This window comes from Stegodyphus dumicola, chromosome 5, assembly GCF_044657685.1.
Source record: "Stegodyphus dumicola isolate Sdum_Otavi_A_Nest chromosome 5, ASM4465768v1".
Lineage (NCBI taxonomy): Eukaryota > Metazoa > Arthropoda > Arachnida > Araneae > Eresidae > Stegodyphus > Stegodyphus dumicola.
This window is the reverse complement of record NC_140772.1, coordinates 60,741,946-60,766,817: the sequence shown is the minus strand read 5'-3', so window position 1 is coordinate 60,766,817 and position 24,872 is coordinate 60,741,946. Positions and strand designations below refer to the sequence as shown.

The 24,872-nt window shown below is 34.2% G+C and overlaps 1 protein-coding gene across 4 annotated transcripts in view; it reads right to left on the bottom strand.

Annotated features, from left to right (window-relative positions):
* The window catches only part of Hasp (Hig-anchoring scaffold protein), an 818,047-nt gene that overhangs the window by 43,928 nt on the left and 749,247 nt on the right, over positions 1 to 24,872 (bottom strand). For all 4 annotated transcript variants that reach the window (XM_085816685.1, XM_085816688.1, XM_085816687.1 and 1 more), the window contains one exon: positions 10,876 to 11,193. In XM_085816685.1, coding sequence (XP_085672811.1) covers positions 10,876 to 11,193 — 318 coding nt within the window. The remainder of the gene's footprint in view (positions 1 to 10,875; positions 11,194 to 24,872) is intronic.

The window sequence follows — 24,872 nt, the reverse complement described above, 5'->3', positions numbered from 1 at the left end:
GTGAGTATTGATGTAGTCTCGAAGTTGACGAAAGAAGTAAAAATTAATGATGCATATGTAACCGCGTTAATAGACACAGGAAGTCAAACTACTTTGTTACGTAGATCGACTTTTGATAAACTGAATATCGAAGGCCTCGTGCCCGTAAGTTCAACGCTGAGTGGGTTCGGTAAATGTCAAGTAAAACGTCTAGGCTTCTTTAAAGGTAATATTAAAATTAATGATTTCCAGTGTACTGCAGATATTTGTGTTGTAGACAACAATGTGATGACACATGAAGCCATTTTAGGCTTAAACGTAATATTAAAAGGTGAAATATTAATAAACGAAAATGGGGTTACCATAAAAAATAAGTCACAGGGTGTAGAGGAAGTAAATATTGTATCTGTTTCACCTGTTGATATAGCTAGTAACGAAGATGAAGTAAACATTGCACCTAGTGTTCCAAACTACTTTAAAGAGACTGTTCAACAGTTAGTTTTGAACTATATGCCATGTAAGACCAAATCTACGGACATACAGCTAAAAATTTGCGTTAAAAATAACGAACCAGTATCGCATCAACCGCGTTGATTACCGTTTGCGGAAAAGAAAATTGTTGAAACCCAAAATATTCGAATGGCTAAAGTCAGGAATTATAGAACAGAGTTCTTCGGAATATTCCAGCCCATTGATCATCGTTAAAAAGAAAGACGGGACACCAAGAGTTTGCGTTGATGATCGTCGTTTAAACAAAGTTGTCGTAAAGGATAGATTTCCCCTTCCCTTACTTGAGGATATCCTAGACCGCCTTCAAGAAGCACGTGTTTTCAGCACTATTGATCTCAAAAATGACTTTTTTCACGTGGACGTCGAAAAGGAAAGTCGGAAGTACACATAATTTGTTACGCATGAAGGACAGTACCAGTTTTTGAAAGTGCCGTTTGGACTCTGTAACTCACCAGCTGTGTTCCAGAGATTCATAAATACCATTTTTCGACCGTTAGTTAACGAAGGCATCGTTTTGCCGTACATGGACAATATCATCATTTTGTACGCCTCATACAAAGAGGGAATCGAGAGGCTGAGTCAAGTTTTAAATCTAGCGAGTGAATACAGGTTGGAAATAAATTTTAAAAAATCCCAATTCTTAAAGAAACGAATTGACTTTTTAGGCCATGTCATAGAAGAGGGTAAAAATTTCCCATCCACCTTGAAGATGTTATAAATTTCCCTGAACCATCTAATTTAAAACAGATCCAAAGTTTTCTTGGGCTGACAGGGTATTTCAGAAAATTTAATCATAAATACTCTATAATTGTCAAGCCACTTAACGACCTGCTAAAAAAGGGTAATAAGTTCGAATTCGGTGAAGAACAAAAGATCGCATTCAATCGTTTGAAATCAGCGCTAGCTGAGAAACCTGTACTTGCAATATATAATCCTCATTATGAAACCGAACTACACCCAGCATAGAAGGATATGGGGCGATTCTAATGCAGAAACCTCCAGGTGATAGCAGTTTTCACCCCACTTATTTTATGAGTAGGAAAACCTCAGATGCACAGAAAAAGTACTCAAGTTACGAGTTGGAGGTCCTCGCGATCGTAGAAGCACTGAAAAGGTTCCGTGTTTACCTTTTGGGAATTTCATTTAAGATACTGACGGACTGTTCAGCATTTCAACGGACGATGGAAAAAAGAGATTTAGCGACGCGTGTTGCTCGTTGGACTCTGTTGTTACAAGAATTCGATTATGTTATAGAGCATCTTAAAGGTGTTAGAATGCCACATGTAGATGCTCTAAGTAGAGCTCCTGTAAACGTCTTATGTATTTCTGTTGAAAATATCTTACCTAAATTAAAACTTGCACAGGAAAATGACACAAATAAAAACCATTAAGGAATTATTGAAAAACTCAAGTTATGAAAATTATTGTAATAGAAATGGCGTACTATACAAGTTTATTGACGATAAAGAATTGATAGTCGTACCAGAAAGTATGCAGACTGAAATCATAAAAGATGCTCACGAGAAAGAGCACACCGGTATCAAACATACAGAGAAACAACTGGATGAATACTATTTCATTCCCAAACTTCGGCAGAAGATAGAAAACGTTATCGCCAATTGCGTTCATTGCATCTTAATAAATCGCAAAGCAGGGAAAAAGGAAGGATTTTTACATCCGCGATTCAAGGAGGACGTTCCGTTGCATACCTATCATATCGATCACTTGGGTCCTCTGGAAAGTACCCATAAAAACTACAAACACATATTAGTAGTGGTCGACGCATTTACTAAATTTACTTGGATTTATCCAACAAAATCTACGACCTCAACCGAGGTGATAGCGAAGTTAGAGAATCAGAAGGTCATTTTTGGAAGCCCTTGTCAGATCATTTCTGATAGAGGAACGGCTTTCACATCCAGTGAGTTTTCTGACTACTGTGCTAAAGAAGATATTAAACATCATCTAATCACCACAGGCCTGCCGAGAGCAAATGGACAAGTCGAACGAATCAACCAAGTCATTATATCAGTATTAGCGAAACTGTCCTTAAAAAACCAACCGAATGGTATAAACATGCACACGAAGTTCAGAGAACGCTTAACTCAACATATCAAAGAAGCATTAACACCACTCCGTTTGAATAACTCTTCGGTACTAAAATGAACAGTAAGGGCACCGATCAGCTCAAAGAAGTGATAGAAAGTGAGTTTCAATCTCAATTCGAGTCTCAAAGAGAAGAATTACGAAAACAAGCCAAGAGGCAAATTTTCCAAGTCCAACAGGAAAATAAAAAGACATATAATGCCAAAAGAAGACAAGCACAGCCGTACAAAGTTGGTGACTTAGTGGCAATCAAAAGGACTCAATTCGGACCACACTTAAAATTAAGAGCGAAGTATTTCGGACCTTATAAGATCACGAAAGTTAAGGGTGGCAACACCTATGACGTAATAAAGGAAGGGTGCCATGAGGGGCCCATATGCACCGCCACATGTGCCGAATTCCTCAAGAAATAGACGGCGCTTTAAAAGTTTTCACGAACACTTATTTCTGTTATTGTATATCCTTGCTTGTTGCTTTGTTTTTTTTGTCTGTTTTTTGCAGTGTCCTGGAGGGCCAATCCACCCTCGGATGGCCGAAAATGTAGTGCCGATCGCTTGGAGCTGTGAAGAAAACCAGATGCCGTGACGTCATTCTCTCTACGAGCTCTGAAGGCGCCAAGCAAAAATTAGGGGAATTACCGTTTTGAGATGATACACGATTGACGTGGGAGCAGAGACGCTGCTTCTGTTCAAAAAGAACTTTGACGAATCATTACTTGTTTAATTCTCTTAAATGTTAAATTTATGTAACAATCGTTTGTGTAATTAAAATGTCTTCCGTTAATTAATTTGTTCATCGTCTAAAATCCCCATATATATATATACATGCATGTACGCACGCACCAAAAGAAATTGTATTGAAGTCTGGCTTGCAATATTAAGTATTGCCATGATACAGAAGTTTTCTTGGAAGACAAACAATGGAGTTTCAAAATTCCTTTACGGATGAACCTGAAGGTGTTACAATGAAAACAGTTCTTTCTATTCAACTTATTTCTTAAATAACATCAAATATTTGATAATGACTCTACCATGTGTATAATCTAGTTCAAATTGAATGGAAATGCCTGTGACATCAAATGCAATCAGACCAGGATGGATGGAAACTTAGTATGCTGTGAAACTTACAGACTTTAAAATTTTTGAATTTGTTAATCAAACATTCGTTAAAGTTTTACAAAATTGGAAATTGATAATAAAACAAACTCCAAATTTCCAATTTGATCTTTCACATACCCATATTCGTAGGAGGATTACGTCATTCAAAATTCGATGCCTCTACGTACTGTTGTTTTATCACAATGCGAGAAATATACATTTTATGCAGATTTTTCATTATTTAATTTCTTAGACAGACAGAATTATTTTTTACTAGTGTGAAAGATACTTAAGTAGTAGTTTCATAAAATCTACTTTAGCTAGACCTTCGAATTACTGAACCAGGCGTTTTCAGACAGGGAGGGGAGAATTCCGTCCTGGGAGGAATATCACAGTTTCAGGGGAAACGCGGTCAGTCTTTTATTTACCTTTTAAATTTTAGTTTATGAATATAAAAAACTCCTTTTATTTACACTTTGACATTTATCAACATTTTCTACACTTTTTTTTGTTTACAGTAAAAACTGATATAAATTTAAATATATGTCTGTGCAATTTTCGAGTTTTAGAAAGAAGGGGGAATCATCGTCTTGTGATGGTGAAAGGGGTACGTAGAGCAAAAAGGACTGAAAAACACTGGTCTATACTGTATAAATACGGCTTAAACAGTCTGTTTCGGGTAAAGAAAATATCACTTCTTTCTCAGAAAAATTAAATAAAGCTGTGCATAGTTATTCGGCAAAAGTTTTCATAGGAAAAAAAAAAATCTTACAATTAGAAGGCAGTGAAATGACACCAAAAACTGTCATTCATAGGGGGTGAAATGAATGCATTGTATACAACTACAGATAAGCAGTCTTGTATACGTAGCAGTTGTGTATGCTATTATCTCCATATAATGAACAGGAGTTTATGTCTATCCAATATACATTAAACATCCATTCTGGTTAATGTCAAATTTTTGAAAGGATGCAGGAGATAAATGTTTCCTTATACCCAATTTATGAAAATAAACTTCCATTAAAGTTTTCTTAGGGAATGATCCTCAGGAACATTGGTTTTTAAAGTCGCCATTCAGTATCTTTCATATGTTATGAGATCGTTTTGTTTTTTTTTAGATTTTTTTGGGATAGGAACTTTTGCAAAGCTTTTGATACTAGTCCTCAGTTTAGGTGAAAAATTATTCAATAATACTGTTCCCAGGAAAAATTAGTACTGGTGTAAAAATCTGTTTTTTTCAGATCACTTACGAATGGATTAATTAAACACTTAGATCTTATAACGAATTTCTTGCCTTTCACTGAAGAGCCAGCATGTTAGCACTCTCCATCGCTGATTTTTCGAACATCATTTTGCTAAAATGTATTCCCCATCCTGACAATGCATATGGCACAAACTACATTTAAATGTATGATAAATAATTTAATTAAATATATGATTTCAAGAGCTTTAAAAAACTTTTTTTTAGGAGGAGTTTTGACTTATCCTGCATTATACCAAATATGCATGCAAAATTGGGCTTTAAGGTAGCATATTGCCATTATTATCGTTGGTAAATTTGCTGTGTCAACTGTAACCAGTATCATCTATTCACCTGTAAAACAACGTTCCTGGCATGAAAATTAATCATGCTGGAAACATTATTTTACAGGCGCCTCAGGATTATGTACAGCTTAATAACACACTTGTCTCTTAATAACATATTTGACGTAGCTTAGTAACATATGTCGGACAGTTCTGTTGACGATGAGTACGATGTAAATTTATTAGCAGTCATTAATAAGTCTATTGCTAATTAATTATTTCAAACTATTTCCTGCCTTCGTACAAAATATAGTTGACATTCAGTGACATTTTATGTAGAGGGATTAGAAGATTATTTTATCATTCTAACTCAGTACTTACCATTTTTAACACTATATTATATTATGCATTTATTTCTGAAATTCTTCTACGAATGCTTAGGAGGTCACATTTTATACGATACAGGGTAAATTACATTGTCTTTCTTTAAGAAATGTAACAATTTTATTAGCTCACGTTCCAAAACTGCATACTTGTTATCGATATATCGTGAATTTATAAATTGTTATAAAAGCACTTTAAAGTTAATATACAATAGCTCTTTTTATTTTACTTGACTTCTATGAACTGTACAACGAAAGATTACACTTATTTGTGCATATGAAAATGCTACCTTAGTTTCATGTTTAAATTTAGATGAAGAAAAAATTAAACGAGCATATGCAATATTTGAATAATGTATTTCATAATGACCACAGTAAAAGTCTAAGGAATGAAGCTTAATCCTATGCAATTCTGAAATGGGATGAGATGGTCGTTATATCGATATCGTAATTTGAAGGTTCCAATTTCGATAGCCAGTGAAGATGTCATGAGATGTTTCACGAATCTTTGATTCAAACTCCTCTCGATCGTAAAGGGCTTCTGAACTAAGGAACTGAATGAAACGTTTTCATAAGACTTGAATTTCTTGATTTAAAAAAGGTCTGCATTTCATCAGTTGCTTTTAGATGACGAAAATGTAAAAAACAAGTTAATTCTTGACATGAGGTTTCTTGGTATAGCAGCAAGTAATTGGGATTGACTGTAAATTACTAAGATATTTTCCCATGCTAAAATTAATCCGATAATTTTAAAATATCTGGTTATACTCCGAAGAAGACTATGATAATTTTCTACAAATCCTTGTTTCTTATTCACGTTTGCACAGAGGAATCAAGTTCCTCTTTTTCCCCTTTTTAAAAGAATTCTTTAAGAAAATCTGGTTGCTGATGGATTTATATTATATCATTATATAGCTTTTAACTTTTGGTTATCATTATAAGAGACACGGGGCTTCCATATTTGGAATTTGTTTTAAAAATTAAATCGCTATCCCTCTCTCTCTCTCTTTCGGATTACCTTTCAAAAACTTTTCTTTTAAAAGAACATTAAAAGAAGCAAGACAAGGCAGAAACTGCATTACATAAGCATAGTACCATGGTTCATGGTTTCAAGGATTTAGTGAGAAATAATTCTTATTTTTAATTAAATCTTATTAAAATTCTGTGAAAATGTATTTAAAATTTATTGACAAAAATTTATTTATCGACAAAAATTTAATTCATAAAAATTAATTGAAAATTCGTGATGATGCAAGTTCATTATAAAAATGCTAAAAGTTTCTGATTACATTTATTAAAATGCATTAAAATGTGAAAAATATTTCAGTGTTTAAACTCTACAAAATTATTAATTCTTTAGATTTGAATTTCAATATTTACATGGAAATATGCTCAATATACTTAATTCTAAAATAAAGAATTTGAATAAAATGTAAGAATTTTTGAACTAACAATAACCATCCTGGGTTTTTACTATATAAAAAGGAACTTGGGTAAGAAGCTCGTTTTGCAGAAAATAAGCTCTAGAATGAATTCTCCAATGCTCAGTTGTTCATTGTTCAGTCTCCAATGTTAAGTGGTCTTCATGTCTTGATCGATAAAGCAAATTCTTCTAGACATCAAATTATTGAAACTAACCTATGTTTAATGAGCTGCAATTTTAGATGTTGCTGTAACATCCATTATGAAATTTTATGGTAGCTGCAATAGAATCTTATGTATTTAAAGAAAGAAGAGAAGCATGAGAAAAGAATCGCAAAATATTTCCTTAGCACTTATAGTTGTTAGGGTCTAAGAGCAGTGGGTAATTTCTAATGTGGCCAAAGATCCTAATTTAACTCTTATTCGCTTGAACACAGAAATTCGGTAAGAAGATAACTAATGACAATTCCATCCGTTTCGACATTCTTCTTACTTGGAATCTTCAGATCCACATTTTTATTAGATAGTTGTCGTTAATTATTTGTTTTAAACAAATCAGTAAGAATAATATATAATCTATTATTTTCTGAATTCATCTCCAATTTCTCTCTGTGTAATATTATTAAAAGCATTTAACTTTAATATGCTGTAACATAAACATAGAGATAAAATAATATAAAGAAGCCTTTTTAAAGCCGATATCCATCACAGAGAGTTCTATAATCATACATTGGCTGGTGATATTTACGCTTCATTTAAATTTCGCAAAAAGGCATTTTAATAAAAGTAATTAGGAAGTTCTTTTGTACCTCCTACATGCTTATATTTTGTAGTTTGTATTAAGCAAAACTTCAAGATGCCGGATATGACTTAATACGTTACAAAAGATTACTGTATTTGAAGTAATTGTGAGTGGCTGTTTCGTTTGATTCAACACCTAAGAGTAAAAGTATCAGTTTCGTTAAATTAGTTTAATAGTTAAAAATTTTCAAAGAGATGTAAGTACATGAAGTGTATGAAAAACTATTTAAATAGCGTGTTTCAATGTGCGTACAAATCCCACTCTTAAAAAATCTGTTTGAGGATAAGAAAATAGAAATGACATTCATTTACATATTTTTTATCACAAATGAAAGAACAAACCTTTTAGTGGTGTTACTATTGTTCACTAATCTAACTAAATATAATTGCTTTTAGAAAATAGCATGTTAACGTTAAATGTCACCCAGTGTCCATTAAAAGGAGATCCAAGGATATTTTTAAACTCTGCTCAGAAAACTTTAAAGTGATAGGTTTAAAGTATCGCCTATCATTAATGTAAAATGAAAAATTAATTAGTCATTAAGGTAAAATAAAAGGTGATACATTTACTTTTCCATTTAGGATATTGTAATAACAATAAATAATAATCCAGATTACAGAACCGAAAGCATAAATTTATTATTTTCATTGCTAAGAAATGTTTGCTATGTCAACGACGACAGATTTAATAAGAAATACGCGAAGAAGGCACTAAAACTGCAATTATATTTTTATGTGAATCAAGTGGTTTAAATTTTATATCTATGAATAATTTTCGAATTACATCATTATCGAATTCTGTAAGTCTTGATAAAGCACAAGAAAATTATTTATCTTGAAAATGTACTTAGGTAGACCAAAAATACCAAGTAACGCACTAAGCATCACTTTCGAATGCATTCAAAAATAAAATATATTACGAAAAGATGTCTTGATAAATATATTAACTAAGATATATTACGAAACAATCGGATAATAAACTGTATAGAAGCGTTTTTTAATTTCTTAAAAATGTAAGGAAATATATCAAATGGCAAGATAACTAATAACAGTTCTATCCGTCCCCGTTCTCTTTGTAATTAGAATATATGCACATCAATTATATAAGTTTTGGTTGCAAATTCTAAAGAATGGTTTGTCGAAGCAGAGCATCTTTTCATGTACAACTTCGAAAGTAGATTTAAAGAATATATCATCGAAAAACATATAGATTCGCCTATATTTAAAATGAAAAAGAATGACATTTGGCATGCGTTTTAGTTGGCTGCATTCTGCTGCAAATAATTTGGTTGCATTTTGCTTAGATAATCTGAAATCAGCTATTTATTCTTGTCATCGACGAAATATTCGATAAGAAGTCTACCTAATAAAAATTTCGACAAAAGAATTACAAATATTTCACTTAATTTGCTGCAGTAACTACAATTCTAGTATGCGAAGCTGCTGCGAAAATTTTGCGACTTCTCTTTAAGATTTCACAGTCTCATAAAAATTGCAAAATGTCGGAATTTCTTGGGATTATGTTTCCTTCATTTGCGTGAGAAAGAATCTCAGTTTATTGCGTTTTTAAAAGTTACTTGCTTTAGTCAGAAGAAATGATTTCCGAAGACAGAAAATAAGCATACAGAGGAATATGAAAATTCTAAATTTAAATTTCTATTTTCACAAATAAACAAGATGGCTTAGAAATTATTCCCAAGCATTACTAAAAAGCATTTCAAAAATCTCCAGCATTACTAAAGGTTTCTTGAGCCACGAAAGGCATAAAAAAAAAAAAAAAAAAAAAAAAAAAAAAAAAAAAAAAAAAAAGGGCATGACTGAAGTAGAATCCATGTTGTATAGGGAATTTCTATCAAAAGCTTGTACGATTGCATTCCAGGCATGCTTAATTACAATTAGTTGCTAATCTAAACCTGTGTTCGACTAAAGTTTTAAAATTGCTTTGTCTAGTTAAATTAATATTCGTTATTTTATCGAGATATTTTCTATCATTTGTCATTTTTGTAACAGCCATTTTAAATTGCGGTAATTCATACGTGAAATTTAATATAATATATGAGCAGAGAATGGAAGTTTGCGTGAACCACATCCAATCTTCGAAATGTCAGTACTGAAGGTCTCTGTTTTGGTCTTGCTTTGAGTAAATATCTAACGGATTTTCAAATGAATGGTAGCATGAGTAAGTGTGTACCTAGAGCTGATAGTAATAATTTAAGAAACTAGATATGGTATGTTTACTAACACTCCTTATTGAACTCTTTTCATATATTGCACAGAAAGTATTTGCAAGAAAGTTTTCATATCATGTTCGCATATAATATTTGTATAGCAAAATAATTTACAATATGAAATGCTTTGCTAATTTTACACGGCAAAATATTTCAAATATGCCTGAAACGGAATTATTTGAAAGTTTTGAAAGGATTCGATCTTGATTGATTTATTTTACAAGGATTCGATCTTAAGCAAGCTATTTGTCCTTTCCTTTCCTTTCTGAATATTTTAATACTGAATTTGAGAAAAGATATAGAATACTTTTTTGGAGAATTGTAAGATTTATTTTAAGTAACACGTTACTTTTATATTAAATTTTCCTCTATTACTACTATCTTTAGTAAGCTAGACCAGAAATATGAATTAAATGAATTTAAATAGTAAGCGCGATTGTAGTCTGAGAAAGAGAGAGATTTGGAAATTGTAATAGCCATAATAGTTCCTCTGCATTTCTTGCTTCCTAACGGCTACTGGTTTTTGATTACCTTTTCAGCTTTAGCTAGTATTAGAGCTTAGAGATCCTGCTTACGTATCAAAAGCAGAATTTCTAGATATTTGTTTTATATATATTTAATTTGATGAGCTTCCAGACCCGCCAGGAACTGTGATTTAAATGTTTGTACTTTTAAATGCAATATATGAGCTAAAATAAATATTTAAAATTTAATAACTATTTTGTTTGATTTTATTCTTGTTTATTAAATTAGTGCTTTGGAAGTTAAATTGAAATAATGTCGATAAGTAGAATAATTCGTTCATAAATGATGTTGAATACTCACCACATTTGTAGGCTCCTCCCACCCAGTTCCCATTCTCACAGACTATTTTCCACGTTGTTTTCTCTCCGTAGATACCACGGATACAGTTAAACCGGACTTCTGTGTTATGTGCAAACCATCTAGTTTGTCCGCTTTGTTCCGAATCAGTGGGATCTGTCGACACAGAAATGGCAGAAGCACTCAGAGCTTTGTGCGTAGGATAGAGCAGGGTATTCTGTTGCCGTTCGGGAGGCCCACAGGAACGCCATCCGCTTCCTGGAGGCATATCCATTCCGTTACCTCCTGGTCGAATATCTGTCTCTTGAATGCTATCGCTATCTGTAATTCAAAAGAAGGGCAATTACAGCTTAAGAAAAATTTCTATTCAAAAAAATTTCTATAAATTACTGTCTCCATAATCAGAAGTTATTAAAATTTTAAGAAATTTTTAACTACCATTTAGTTAAAATGTTAAAAAGTATTTTTTTTTAAAACGGTATCATTAAATAGAAAACGTGACTTTCATAAAACTATAGAAATAAAACAATAACGTTTTGAAAGAAATCTTTGTTTTACACGAATTCGATCTCAAGAAAGCTTTTAGAATGTCATTTTATTTCTGAATATTTTAATAATGAATTTGAGAAAAGATACAGAATACTTTTTGGAGAAGTGTAAATTTTATTTTAAGTAACACGTTGCTTTTATATTAAATATATCCTGTACTCCTATTATCTTCAGTAAGCTCGACCCGAAATGCGAATTAAATGAATTTAAATAGTCAGCTGAGTGCAATCTGAGACAGATTGAGAGAATTTTGGCAATTGCAATAGGCACGGTAGTTCCTCTGCATTTCTTGCTACCTGTGATATCTACTGGTTTGCGACTACCTTTTCACGTTTAGCTAGTATTAGTGATTAGGGATTGTGCGTACGTTTCAAAAGCTGAATTTCTAGATATTTATTTAGAATTTATTTAATTTATTAAAATTCCAGACCTCGCCAAGAACTGCGATTTAAATGTTTGTATTTTTAAATGTAATCTATGGGATAAAATAAATATTTTAAACAAAACTATTTGATTCCTCTTCAGCGTAGCTTTTCAAGCCTCTTTTTATTGATCCGGAAACGGGCAAGTGTTCCATTACTTTTAAAATCTGTATGGTTTCGTTATTATTTTCATTAAAAAGTCTGATTTTTTAATTTCAGACTATGCTTTGTTTCTTAATGAAATGAAACGCTCTTGGTTCAAAGGCAAAAAATTACTTTTATAGCAATCTATGAAACGAAATTGGGTAGAGGGGTATTAACTACATGGAGAATGAGAGAAAAAAAGAGAGACCTGCTTCTTGGCGCTAAATTTTCATTTAATTTGCATCGCATGTTTATAGTCTCTGAGCACAAGCTTTGAAAGTGCACTCTAATTTTACAATTGATTCAGAATAAAATTATTAAAGTTTCTAACCAATTTAAGTAGACAGGAAAGCCATATGATGAAAGTGAATCTTTACGTTTTATTGTCGATTTCCCAGCTCTTCCACCAAGAAATGAGTGCGCTTGAACCTGGACAATTCAGTCGATAAGGTTACTACATTTCATTATTGAAGAGCGATAACTATGCGTTTTACAATTTATTTGTAAGCAATAGTTAAGTAGGCGCAATGTTACCATAACGCATAGTTTGGAACGTTTTTACGGGAAATTTATTTTTTCGATGGAGGAGGCATAAATATACTGGATCTTTCTTGAATATACTATTTACTATTCAAGAACAGTTTGGTACATTGCAAATCTCAGGAATAAAATGCACAATGATTATTGCTTCCAAGTATTTTTAGCATTTTACGTAGAAAATATATGTACATTAATGAGAGCTATAATATTTTACACTAGTAATCAAAATTCAGATAATTTTCACATTTTTTAGATTATTTCCAGAACTGATTGACGAATTTTAATGAAATTTGATATGGATGCAATTTGATATAATACCAAAAACATACTCCGCAATATTCTTAGAACAGGCACATGACTGTGTGTAAGACTCATCGGTGCAAGAAGATCTAAAACAAATGTTGAAAGATGGAACAAGAAAGAAGGCTAATAGGAGTTCTCTAATAGTCATAGAACTCTCAAACGGGACTTCACACTAGAAATGAGACAACTTATGAGTCTCTGTCGTACTCGGTCCCACTTCTACAGCAACGTTGGTTTCAGGTCTTGGAGGATTCTGAGAGGGGACTGCAAGTTGTAAATATTCTCCCAAAAGCGTTCCAAACATAGAGTTCAGGTTCAGTAACCTGGCTTGCCAATCCATTCAGTTTTTATGTTCACTTTTTGGGAAAATCATCCATCAGATAAGGCAAGAACTCATTAACTGTAATGATCATTGTGGAAGCGAATTAACAGTATTTAAGTTGTATCTATCCATCTCCAGTTGTCTACATGTGGACACTGAAATTGTTACCCGCATTACACCCTTCTTCCATCCCTGAACCACTGACTCGTCCAGCGCTCTTTTTCACCCCCAGCACTTGTTAAAGCATTCGTCTTGCAAGAAACTCACCAGTGTTTTGTGGACTTTTGAAACGAAAAATTTTACTTCCTCATTTGCCAAACATAGGCTTGGGGAGGCTGCAATCCAGAGACGTTCGTCGCAAATTTAGCGGGGCCACTTGGCCGATGTGCTAACTGCCCCAGCGGATCGGCTGCCCCACCGTTGGTAGAAAGAAAGAAAGTTCTTATTTACTGTTTAACTTTAATTTTCAGTGTAGTGACATCATCGTCTTAGTTAATATTATTCAAACAGGTGAAGAGAAAAAAATGGCTAAGAAAAATGAAGGGCGAAAAGAAACATATGTGTGGCGTGGACGTCTTCAGCTGATCAATGATTACGTTTAGAAGTAAAGTTTTCGAAAATGAGAGTAATCAAACACAATCTAAGAGATATATATCACTGAGCCATCAAAAACGTTTAGTTTTTTCCCTGGATTCTATAAGTTAACATAAAAATTAACACATTAAAAAAATATTCGAAACAGATTATAGGACAATGAAAAAAAGTATTGAACTTTGGATAGAACAGAGGTACGCTGGGCAGTCTTTTTAATATAAAATAGTATTCCTTATGTCAGATAATCGGAGCTTTCTAGGTAATTATAAATAAAAATAGAAGGAATTTGCTGCTTGCATATAGATCTTACATGTTATCAGCTAAATTAAGCTGAGTTATTTAAACTCTGGTACTGCTGAATTTCTTTAGTTATTCAGACTTGATAGAATATGGATAGTTACTAGATAGAATGCATTTCTTTGTTTAGTTTCATTTTGTGCAGCATTTTCTAAATAGACTGCACTTCACTTTTTTAAAAATCGTTTTAGAAGTATTCCATAAAAACTCTCTACTGTTGTTTTTGGAAGCAGTTTGGTATATCAAAAATGCTTTTTTGTGAACAAACACATCAAAATAATATCGAGATTACTTTTTAACGATTTCTGTAGAGTGATTTGATAGTAAAAAGTCCAACGATCTTCCAAACGATTGCAGTAATGGCGTCATATTCCCAAGATCTTTAAAAATTTCCCTGAACTTCGGAAGACAAACGATCTCGTTTTGGAAACCAGCTCCAAGTTAGAAATAAATATCGTAGTATAAGAACTGACAACGCAAACGGAAACAGGAGTTGCCATGGCAACGACGCGAGTTAACCGCAATGCATGATGGGAGACGGCAGCTGAAGTCGACCACGCGGAAAATTTGGGACAATGAGCAGAAAGACAGGGATTTTCCTTCAGGTATTTTAAGACTTTTCTCCTTATAGACTATGTTTCTTACAGTAATTGGAAAGTTTAAATCTGCAGATAAGCCTCGGAATGTTTGCCTCCGCTGTGCGTCACGCGTTTAAATATTTTCTCATAGTGTGAGTTTTAACGAGCTAAAAATAGGTTAGAGAAACGAACTACTTCAACACAATTTCTCCTTTTGCGAAATAAAGGAAGACACTTTTACACGCAAATTTCCATATCCAATTACACGCTTTGGGAAGAAATACTTTCCATTTTATGGGTCTGGAGAAGAAAAAGTTTATTTTTAAAGCATGTAATTTAAATGTCACGACAAAGAAAAAGTTTGAAATTACTTTGAAAATTTAAGATAGATGTTACGAGGAATAATTTATATTTTATATGTATAATTAGTTACCCAGGTCAGATGAAAATAAGAACTCTTGAGGAGTACGTAATGAAATAAGAAGCCCTGATGATTTTTACATTGCACTGAAAAGGTTAAAAAAAAATTGAAATCGAAGATTATGGCTCTTGGGCTGGCAAAACCTATTCTAAGTAGTTATTATGCCGCATTGATTACAAACTATTGCACATTAATTTATAATTGGCTGACATAAAAATCTCTTAAAGTTTTAGAAAATATAGTGCTATGGATATTGTTACGTTATTTTCTTCCTCTTGACGTTCTTACGTACGGTTTCGTGCGGATTTGGAGTGAATAGCGACGGCACTACTTGATAAAGTATCGAAAAACACTTTATTGGCCATTATTATTCAAGATAGCTCCAAAATCACGTTTTACAGTCGTTGAAGGACTACTATAGACACGCTGTAACAATCAGCGACACAGCCTTCAGGCTATGTGCAGGCTATGACGGTAAAGACAGCTTAACGGCAAGCACCAGAGTACAGCTCCGGACTCTGCTCGGTCGTTCTCGGAACTCCACGTACTCTCGAGTCTCTCCACGCTACAACTCGCGATGCACTCGACCACACACAAGAGTACAGCTCCCGACTCCTCGATTCAGTCGTTCTCGGAGCTCAACACACTCTCTCGATCATGCACTAACCGCGATACACTAAGAGACTCTTTCGGTGCACTCGACGACCAACTCGACACTCACTGACTGACTATCAACTCTAAGGTCTCCGCACGGACTAACTAACTCGCTACTCGAGACACTAACTGACTCACTGCATACCAGCAGGGTTTACATAGCTTTTGGCTTGTGTTCGAGAACATTCTGGGCTAAACCAGTAAGAATTCGCCAGTAAGTCGAATATCGCCAAATGGGCGATTTCTCGCCAAATGTGGCAACTTTGCCTTTCATGTATGGCAACCCTAAACCTGCTTTGCGGGGAAGCTATCATACCGCGCTTGGACATTTCGTAACAATATTAATAAACAATAACATGTTTTCAGATATTAAAAAGTCAATTTATATTGAATTAAACATAAGTAAAGTATTTATTACCTAACGATTATAATATCATGAACATTTTTTTTCTGACATTTTGTAACAGATGACTTTATTTTCACTATGTAGCGAATAATGCACGATCTTAAGTCATATGGGGGAACATCATCATTTAACATTACATAGATTCTTTGTATATAAAACACTAATTCCGTTACAGCAAATAAATCTTAAGCCTTAGACAAAGTAATTCAAATTCATTCCACTTTAAAAACTTTTTGCTTCATATTTTCAACATGAAAGTTTTCAGTGCTAAATTGCTTATTAAAATTTATGTTTATAGTACATAATGTATTATTTTTAGGTTTAATTTTCGAACATTATTTGTAAACTTCGTAAAGTATATATTTACTACACTTTAAAATTTTTATTCCTTCTTTCTTTATTATTAAGTAATTTAATTTTTTTCAATCAAAGTTTTTCTTAGGTTGAACAGTGAATTCATTCCCAATCTTTCTGTTCTTAACGTCATAGGCGGATTTTCCTTTATACTAATCAAAATTTTTAGATTTAACTGAATATAACTGGTATCAAGTTTTTTTACAAATAATGTGGTATGAGTGGAAAGTCAAAAATATAGAAATAAAACTGAATATGTGTCCTTCCTCGATGACAAAGTGCGCCCGATTTCCATTTCTATTACTTCTTTTGTCACGCTGGTAGTATTTGTAGGCTGTGCAGTAATATCTATTTGATTCACTAAATGTTACTTTCTTAATTCGCGTTGGGATTGAATTATAAAGGATATATGTTTCATATTTCATCTATTGTTTTTGTTTTGTTTTTCTCGAAATAAATTAATTTTCTCGAAACATGCTTATTTGCATTTCTCGAAACTGTCTATGTTAGTTTAGCATCTATTTCACTCCAAATGAGAGAAAAATTACTCAATCAAGTGCTTTCAGTTTCTTGCTATACTTAGAAAGCTCTTTTCAAGTATTTACTATTCTTTTGGTCTATTTCATCTTGATGAGCGTTTTTCTCCGCTTTTTCATACTAATCTGTCTTTGCGAGAAAATTTGATTGAGATACTCTTGCAAAAGGACTTTGTTTCGGGGTAAATTTCGATTGAGATACACTCGAAAATAGTCTTTGTCTTCTTGGACAATTTGGTCTTGCTAACGGTCTTTGTGAAATATCTTGATTAAATTCTTTCGCAAATACTCTTCGTGGCAACATTTGTTTGAAGTACTGTCGCAAATGCTCTTTGTCTTCGTGCCAAAGTTTGACTGAGATATTTTCGCAAAAGGTCTTTGTCTTCATGACAGGTTTTGACTGAGATACTCTGGCAAATTGTCTTAGTAATGATTTCTGTTGTCGTGATCTGGACATCAGTCAGTCTTCCAAATGTGTTTATGTACAAAATCAACGCAATTGCTTCTTTGCAGCAATACAGTATTCACAATAAATGTTCAAAAAAAGGGAACACTAACAGTAATAGGAACTACAGCTGTGATTGGCCGGCAGTGCAGCGGTAGAGGGCAGTAGTGAGCCGGACAAACCACGATCCGATGCATCAGAGGATTGTTCGCAACTCTGATGTCGAGCGTGACGGGCGAGTTTACGTACAGGGAAAAAGCTGGCTTGCATCTCATGTATGATGCTGCTAATGGGAACGGCAGAGCAGCGCTACGGTTGTACCAGGAACGGTTTCTGAAAAGGCGTATGCCGAAGCACACAATGTTCGAGAGGTTGCATCGGTCTCTGTGTGAAAACAGGTCATTTGAAACCCCCTCTGACACTAGCAGTGGAAGAAGAAGTGCACGACAACCTCGCATTGAAGAATGCATCTTGAATCACCTCAGACAAGTACAAGAGCTATTGATCGCCGACTGCAGCTGAGTCATTCCACCGTTTGGAGAGTATTGCATGAAAATGGTTTGCACCCATACCATTTGCAGAGAGTCCAAGCCTTGCAAGAGACAGATTACCCTCTTCGAGTTCATTTCTGTCATTGGTTCTTGCAGCAGTGTGCGGCGCAGACGGATTTACCATCGGGTGTGCTATTCACGGACGAGGCAGCTTTCTCACAGGACGGCATCTTCAATAGCCACAACATGTACGTGTGGGCAACTCATAATCCACATGCATTCCAAACCCGCTTCTTCGTGAATGTGTGGGCGGATATTGTTAACGACTACCTCATAGGCCCGTACCCTACTCAATACCTGCACGTACAAATGGCTTATGTTATCATATTTTTCCGCAAGAGGTGCTACCGGAATTGCTGCAGGAGGTTCCGGCTGTGGTTCGTGATCGCATGTGGTTCCAGCATGATGATGCACCAGCCCATAACCACGTGCGGGTCCGCAATTACCTGGATGGGACATTTCCGACCCGATGGATTGGCCGTGGTGGACCCGTTCGATAGCCACCCCGTTCACCAGATTTATCCAGCTTGGAGTTTTTATGGGGCCATCTGAAGAGCATCATTTACGAGATTCCCGTTGACTCACTGGAGGACCACGTTGCACGACTATCCATTGCGGCTGCAAGCGTGTTCGAAATGCCTGTCGTTTTTAAAAATGTTCGTCAATCCCTTCTGCGATGTTACCAAGCATGTACACTGACTACCAATAAGTATTTGGACACCTGTGATAGAAAAGAAAAACTAACTTTATTCAAAATCAATAGTTGGTAGAGCCTCCACGAGAGGTAATTATAGCGTGAACCCTCCGGGGCATACTTTCCACAAGTCTTTGTATGACAGCTAGTGGTTATTTTCTTCCACTCGGCTTGGAGAAGACATAGAAGTTCCTTCATCGATTTTGCACGGGTAGTGCACCCCTGAATTCGGGGATGCAACTCGTTCCAGTGGTTCTCGATAGGGTTCGAGTCTGGATTCTGGGCAGGCAAGTCCATTCGATGAACTCCATTGGCACCATACCAAGCCTTGGTTAACGTCGAAACATGACAACTGGCATTGTCGTCCTGAAAGTAACAGGGGTCCAACCCGTAAAACTGCCACAACGTGGGAAGCACATTGTCATACAAAATAGTGCAGTAGGCATCGGAGTTGAGCTTACCATGAATGGGGACCAAACGTCCCAGCCCATACCAGGAGAAACACCCCCAGACTATAATTCCACCTCCGCCGAACTTGACTGTTGGCACAATGCATTCTGGCAGGAGACGTTCTCCAGGTATACGCCAGACCCAGACCCTGCCATCCAAACGGTAAAGAGTGAACCTTGTTTCGTCACTCCAAAGAACCCGTTTCCACTGATCTACGGTCCGATTTCGATGTGCTTTGCACCACATTAACCGAGCAGCGCGGTTGGACTTTGTCATCAAAGGCATATGGGCAGCAGCACGACCATGAAAACCAAGCAGCTGTGCTTCCTTACGGATGGTGTTCATTGAAACAATACTTCCGGACGCCTGTTGAAACTCCTTGCGGATGAGGGCCATCGGTTGGGTGCGGTTCTTCCGAATTTCTGTGGACAGCACTCGTCGGTCTCTATGTCCCAGTTTCGTTGGTCTGCCGACTCGGGACACATTCCGACAATCACCGCTCACCTTCCACTTCTTAATCACATAGGCCACTGTCGATTTTGGGTTTTTCAGATCGCTAGATATGTCTTTTAAGGCTACATTTGTGATACCCGATAATTATACCTTTCTCGAAATCAGAGAGCTCCAAACTTCGAGGCACCTTGCATGCGACTAAAGCCGATGCTGTTTCCTACACGATATATACCGGCGAAGTCCGTGACGTACCTTAGGACCGAAGATATCGTCATTTGCATAGGTGTCCAAATACTTATTGGTAGTCAGTGTATTAGTGCTGGTGGTCGCAATTTTGAACATTTATTGTGAATACTAGATTGCTACAAAGAAGCACTTTGCGTTGATTTTGTACATAAACACATTTTCTTCTCGTGCCGTTTTTTTTTTTGCGTTTCTGTCTTAACCCGTCACTTTAGACCTTCATTCCTATAAAAATGTTTTAGTACGCTCCACCAACCTTCCAAGTTTGTCCCTTGATCTATGAAACACCCTGTAGATTTAAAATGCATAATCATTTTCTGGCTACATTGAGTGTTTGTAAGAAGAGAGGACTGTTAATAAGTATTTTACTTTTGATTTAGAGTAATAAGATTTGGTATCAGTTGCTTAGTTTATTGATTACGAAAATTTAAAATGTTTCATGGAATTATGAATAACCCTGTATTTAATGTAGCATACAAAAAGTGATATTAATTTACTCTTGTTATGCTGACTAAGAACGGTTTAATTCACAAATTCAATTTCCAAACTTTATCCCGCTTAATTTGAGTATTATGAATGATCTACCACACGAAACGGATGCTAACTAAACACTAAGTACTTATAACTATGTAGATTTTTAAGTTCAGGCCAAGTGTAATGAAGATCGAATTAACTGTTTAGAAACGGTGGCCCTTTTTCAAACTGCTTAGATTCAACAGATGTAATTGCACGTAGAGACTAAATTTTGCTTACTACTAAGTCGGCGTATAGTTTTAATTTGTTAGGATTAATATAAAAAATTCAAAATAACACAGTGCTGCAATAGATCGAAACAAAAACGCAGTATGTAAATAAATGTTTTATCTTTTTCATTCTACTTCGCAGTGTTTGAAATTTATAACGTTTGTAACACTTGGATAAAAATACCAAAAATATCTGCAATAAATGCTAATTAAAAAGTTCTTTCTTTAATTTAAAATTAAAGGAGGGAAAATATTCCATACTCATGGTAGCGAGGAGAAATTATTTAATTTTTTTATTATTTTATGAGTGGAAGCATTCTTTAAATCATTTTCAAAATTTTTCAGACCCTTTAGGGATACAAATGTGTCCAACCAATTATTCATAAGCTGCGTGATAAATTTGTTTCTAAAGTTCCGGGTTTTTATTGAACATTACTATTAAGTTGACGTAAATGGCAACATTAAATAATTTTCCCCCTTCGTATTTTCCCTTTATTATATAAAGATGAAATAAATGGAAACATTAAATATTTTTTTAACCTGGAATGCGATTCAGTTAAGAACAAATGGTATCGAGGGGAATTTTTTATAAACATTCTTTTGCTTTTCCATAACAATTATTTATAGAAAACCTTTATGCTTGACGTATTTAAGGTCTAGCTCAGTCATACAAACACAGCACAGTTTTTTTAAAAACCATAATAAATGTCACTGCTTACTAGGTAATAGCCAAAAGCCAACAGAAAAACATATTTACGCTAGAAGGTATTTAAAAGTGATTTACCGGATTTCATATGATCATAATTAAGCGCCTGCTAGTAGATTCACCGAATTCTTTTAAAGCAAAATAAGGGAAAAAAAAAACTGAAAGCTTTCAGATTTTACATTACGCCCAAAGGAGCGTTTTTTTAACGTTTTGTGTGTTACTTTTATTAATTAAATATCATGTTCTTCGCACTTAAACCATAAAATTCAATTCAACAGCAATATCGCAAAATAATTTTAAAATGAGCATATCTTTAGAATTTCTGATACACAGCATCACGCGCTGGAGATAGTTTTTTTTTTAAAAATTTTTATCCCCGTACAGTGTTGCCACTACTCGCTTTGAAATCGTTGAGTTTGTTATCAAAAATTCGTTAAAGTGTTACAAAATATGAAATCAATATTAAAACCAATTTCTGATTCCAAATTAGGGTTTCCAGATGCCCATATTCGGCGGAGGATTACGTTATTCAAAATTTGATGGCTCTAGGTACCGTTGTTTTATCCCAATGCGAAAGACATACTTACATTTATGCAGATTCTTCATTACTTAATTTCCTTAAATGTAACACAGGGCGGTAATATTTGGAGGCAACAATTTGAAAAGTGAATCGGACATTTTAAATTTTCGATCCAAAGAAAAACAAAATTAATAGTCCTTATGGGCTAACACCCTTTGTGCTAATAATGACATGTTTATCATTAAATAAATATTTACTAATTTTAATTGCAATATTCACATTTTTCAGAAGAATTAGACCTTTAAAAATATATTGCACTTTTTTAGCCACATTACAAAATTAAATTGATCCGTTATTTTACTTCAAAACTACAGAAGGTATTTACACATTTTTAGAACGATTTGAAATAAGAAACATCGTTGATAATTAAAAAATTTACTCTTCTTTCAAAATGCCGCATGCAAACAAGCTGCAGATTGCAGATATGTTTCTGCGCTTTCCGAAGAGATATATCGGAAAGAGAAAAATGTCAGTCATTACTTCTGCTTGAAAAGAAGACTCCAAATAAATACCCGAGAAAGACACGTATTGTTTCTAATGTTCCAAAAGTTAAACCGTTAGAAAGAACAGAAAAATCCTCCGAGCGAAAATCAGCTGCAGAGTCTTTAAATACATTCTGTAGCAACAATAAATAAAATGAAAATCGAAGATTTACAACTTAGGAAAGTTAAAAAATGTAATGTTCACCAGTTTTTGCCGAGGTATATGGCTCAAAGCAGTTTTTGCCGAGGTATATGGCTCAAAGCCCTGTACGAAAATTATTTACCTGGAGATGAATATAAGTACATTGTGACCCTTGATCAAGCATCGGCTTATCTAAATGTATGTAACAAAATAATGGCCTATTCGTTATCAAAAACGAAACCAAAAAATGTATATACTGGGTTCCATCACTGAAAAGAAAATAAAAGGTTTATGACTGCAGCAGGGTTTTCTTACATTGGGAAATTAAAATCAATAAGAGTGGTGGAAAATGTTAAAATCAACTGAAAATACTATCAAGAGAAAGTTTTACGTTCGATATTTGCAAAAGAAATTTCATTTCTTTATCCCAGTGACTTTCAATGAGTGAAACTTCATAAAGACGCATAAAAAAATAACACTGCATTCTTTGAAAAAATGAAGAAATGAAGACAGATACAAGTACTGCATATATTTATTTTCAACGTATTCCTATAAAGTCTCTTTATGTTTCACTTACAGACTCCTGTGCGTCTAGTTACTTGGAAAATAGCTCTTTCTAAACTCAAAACTTACAAACTCACCACTATTGAAGGACTCTGGAAAGTAGGAAAAGAAGAATGGGAATCAATGCCCTTGAAAAATTTTATTCGAAACTCTTTTACTGTGGAATTCATGATACAAACTTATGACAAATAATCCACTGAAAGGATGTTCAAAAAGAGACTTCAATCTCTTTGGTAAGAGGAACTTGGATTTGTCTTTGAGCAAGTAACACACTAAAACTACGCAACAGTCTTTTTTTTTTTTTTTTCTTTTTCTTTTGTGGTCAATATTTTCAAACTCATATAACTCGATTATCTTTCCTACTCTATTGTAAAAATGGGAAAATTTCATGTAATTTTTAAGATGTGTACACTATTGACGGATGGAATAATTTTAGATTACAAAACCTGAAGAGTCAATCTAAAACCATTCAGTTAGTAACAAAATTGCGTTCTTATTTTAATTTTAAATGTGTTTACTTGCAATTTTCCTCGTCTACATTAATTTTAGCCGTAAGCTTTAAGAAATTTTTATTTTTACAACATTTTCTTCGTACAGTTTGATGTTTCTCCAAAAGAAAATTATTCTGGTAGTTTTAATTTAATTTAATATTTACTTTAGATACATATAACTAAACTAAACTCAGTGGCGCAGCAGCCGTTAGATAGCCATGGCCTGCTGTGCCCTGATATCTGCTTTCTTGACCGTGGGTCCCGGGGTGCTTGAACATATGCCCTAGACAAGTGGTCAGCTTGTTGCAGGACACCCCAGTGTTTAGTTTCCAAGAGAACGTGGTACACATTTTATCGACTCACTCGACCGGATGAGCAAGGTTGGGCAAGGTTGGCTAAGTCAACTTTGCCCAGACCGGGGACAAACGAGAGTTTAAATATTTCAAAATTAAGATTATTAATCGCTGAAGTCATGCAATATGCTGCGAAATTAATATTAAATAATTAAAGATGATAATTAAATAAAAAATTATAAAAATATGAAAGCTCTCAGATTTTACGTTATGCTCAAAGGGGCGTTTTTATAACGTTTTGTGTGTTATTTTTATTTATTAAATATCATGGTCTTCGCACTTAACCATAAAATTCAGTTCAACAACAATATCGCCAAGTAATTTTAAAATGAGCATATGAGCATATCTTTAAAATTTCCGATACACAGTTTCCAGCGCTGGAGATAAAAATGTTTTTTTTTTCCCGTACAGTGTTGCCATTTCTAGCTTTGAAATCGTCGAGTTTGTTGATCAAAAATTTGTTAAAGTTTTTTAAAATATGAAATAGATAATAAAACATATTCCAAATTCCAAATTTGGGCTTCCAGACGCCCATATTTGGGTGGAAACGTACGTTATTCAAAATTTGATGGCGCTAGGTACTGTTGTTTTATCACAATGCGAGAAACATACATACATTTATGCAGATTCTTTATTATTTAATTTCTTTAAATATAATACACGGTTCTAATATAAATTGGCAACAATCTGAACAGTGAATCTACGTTTATAGTGCATCGACGCAAAATGCCAAAACGAAATTATTAGTCTTTCTGGGCAAATTGCCCTTTTGGGCTAATAATGGTGCCTAATTATTTTGAAATTTTTAAACTCTTGTTTATCTTTACCACACAGATTTTCAGCTTTTAGCGCATCTGCTGGATTTACTTTTTTATTATAATCATCAATTATATCATTACGAGATTACTAACGTTCTAAAATGAATTTTTGTTTTGAGATTTCCATTAATTACTTCATTTTATTAGGTTATTTTGCTTTATTTC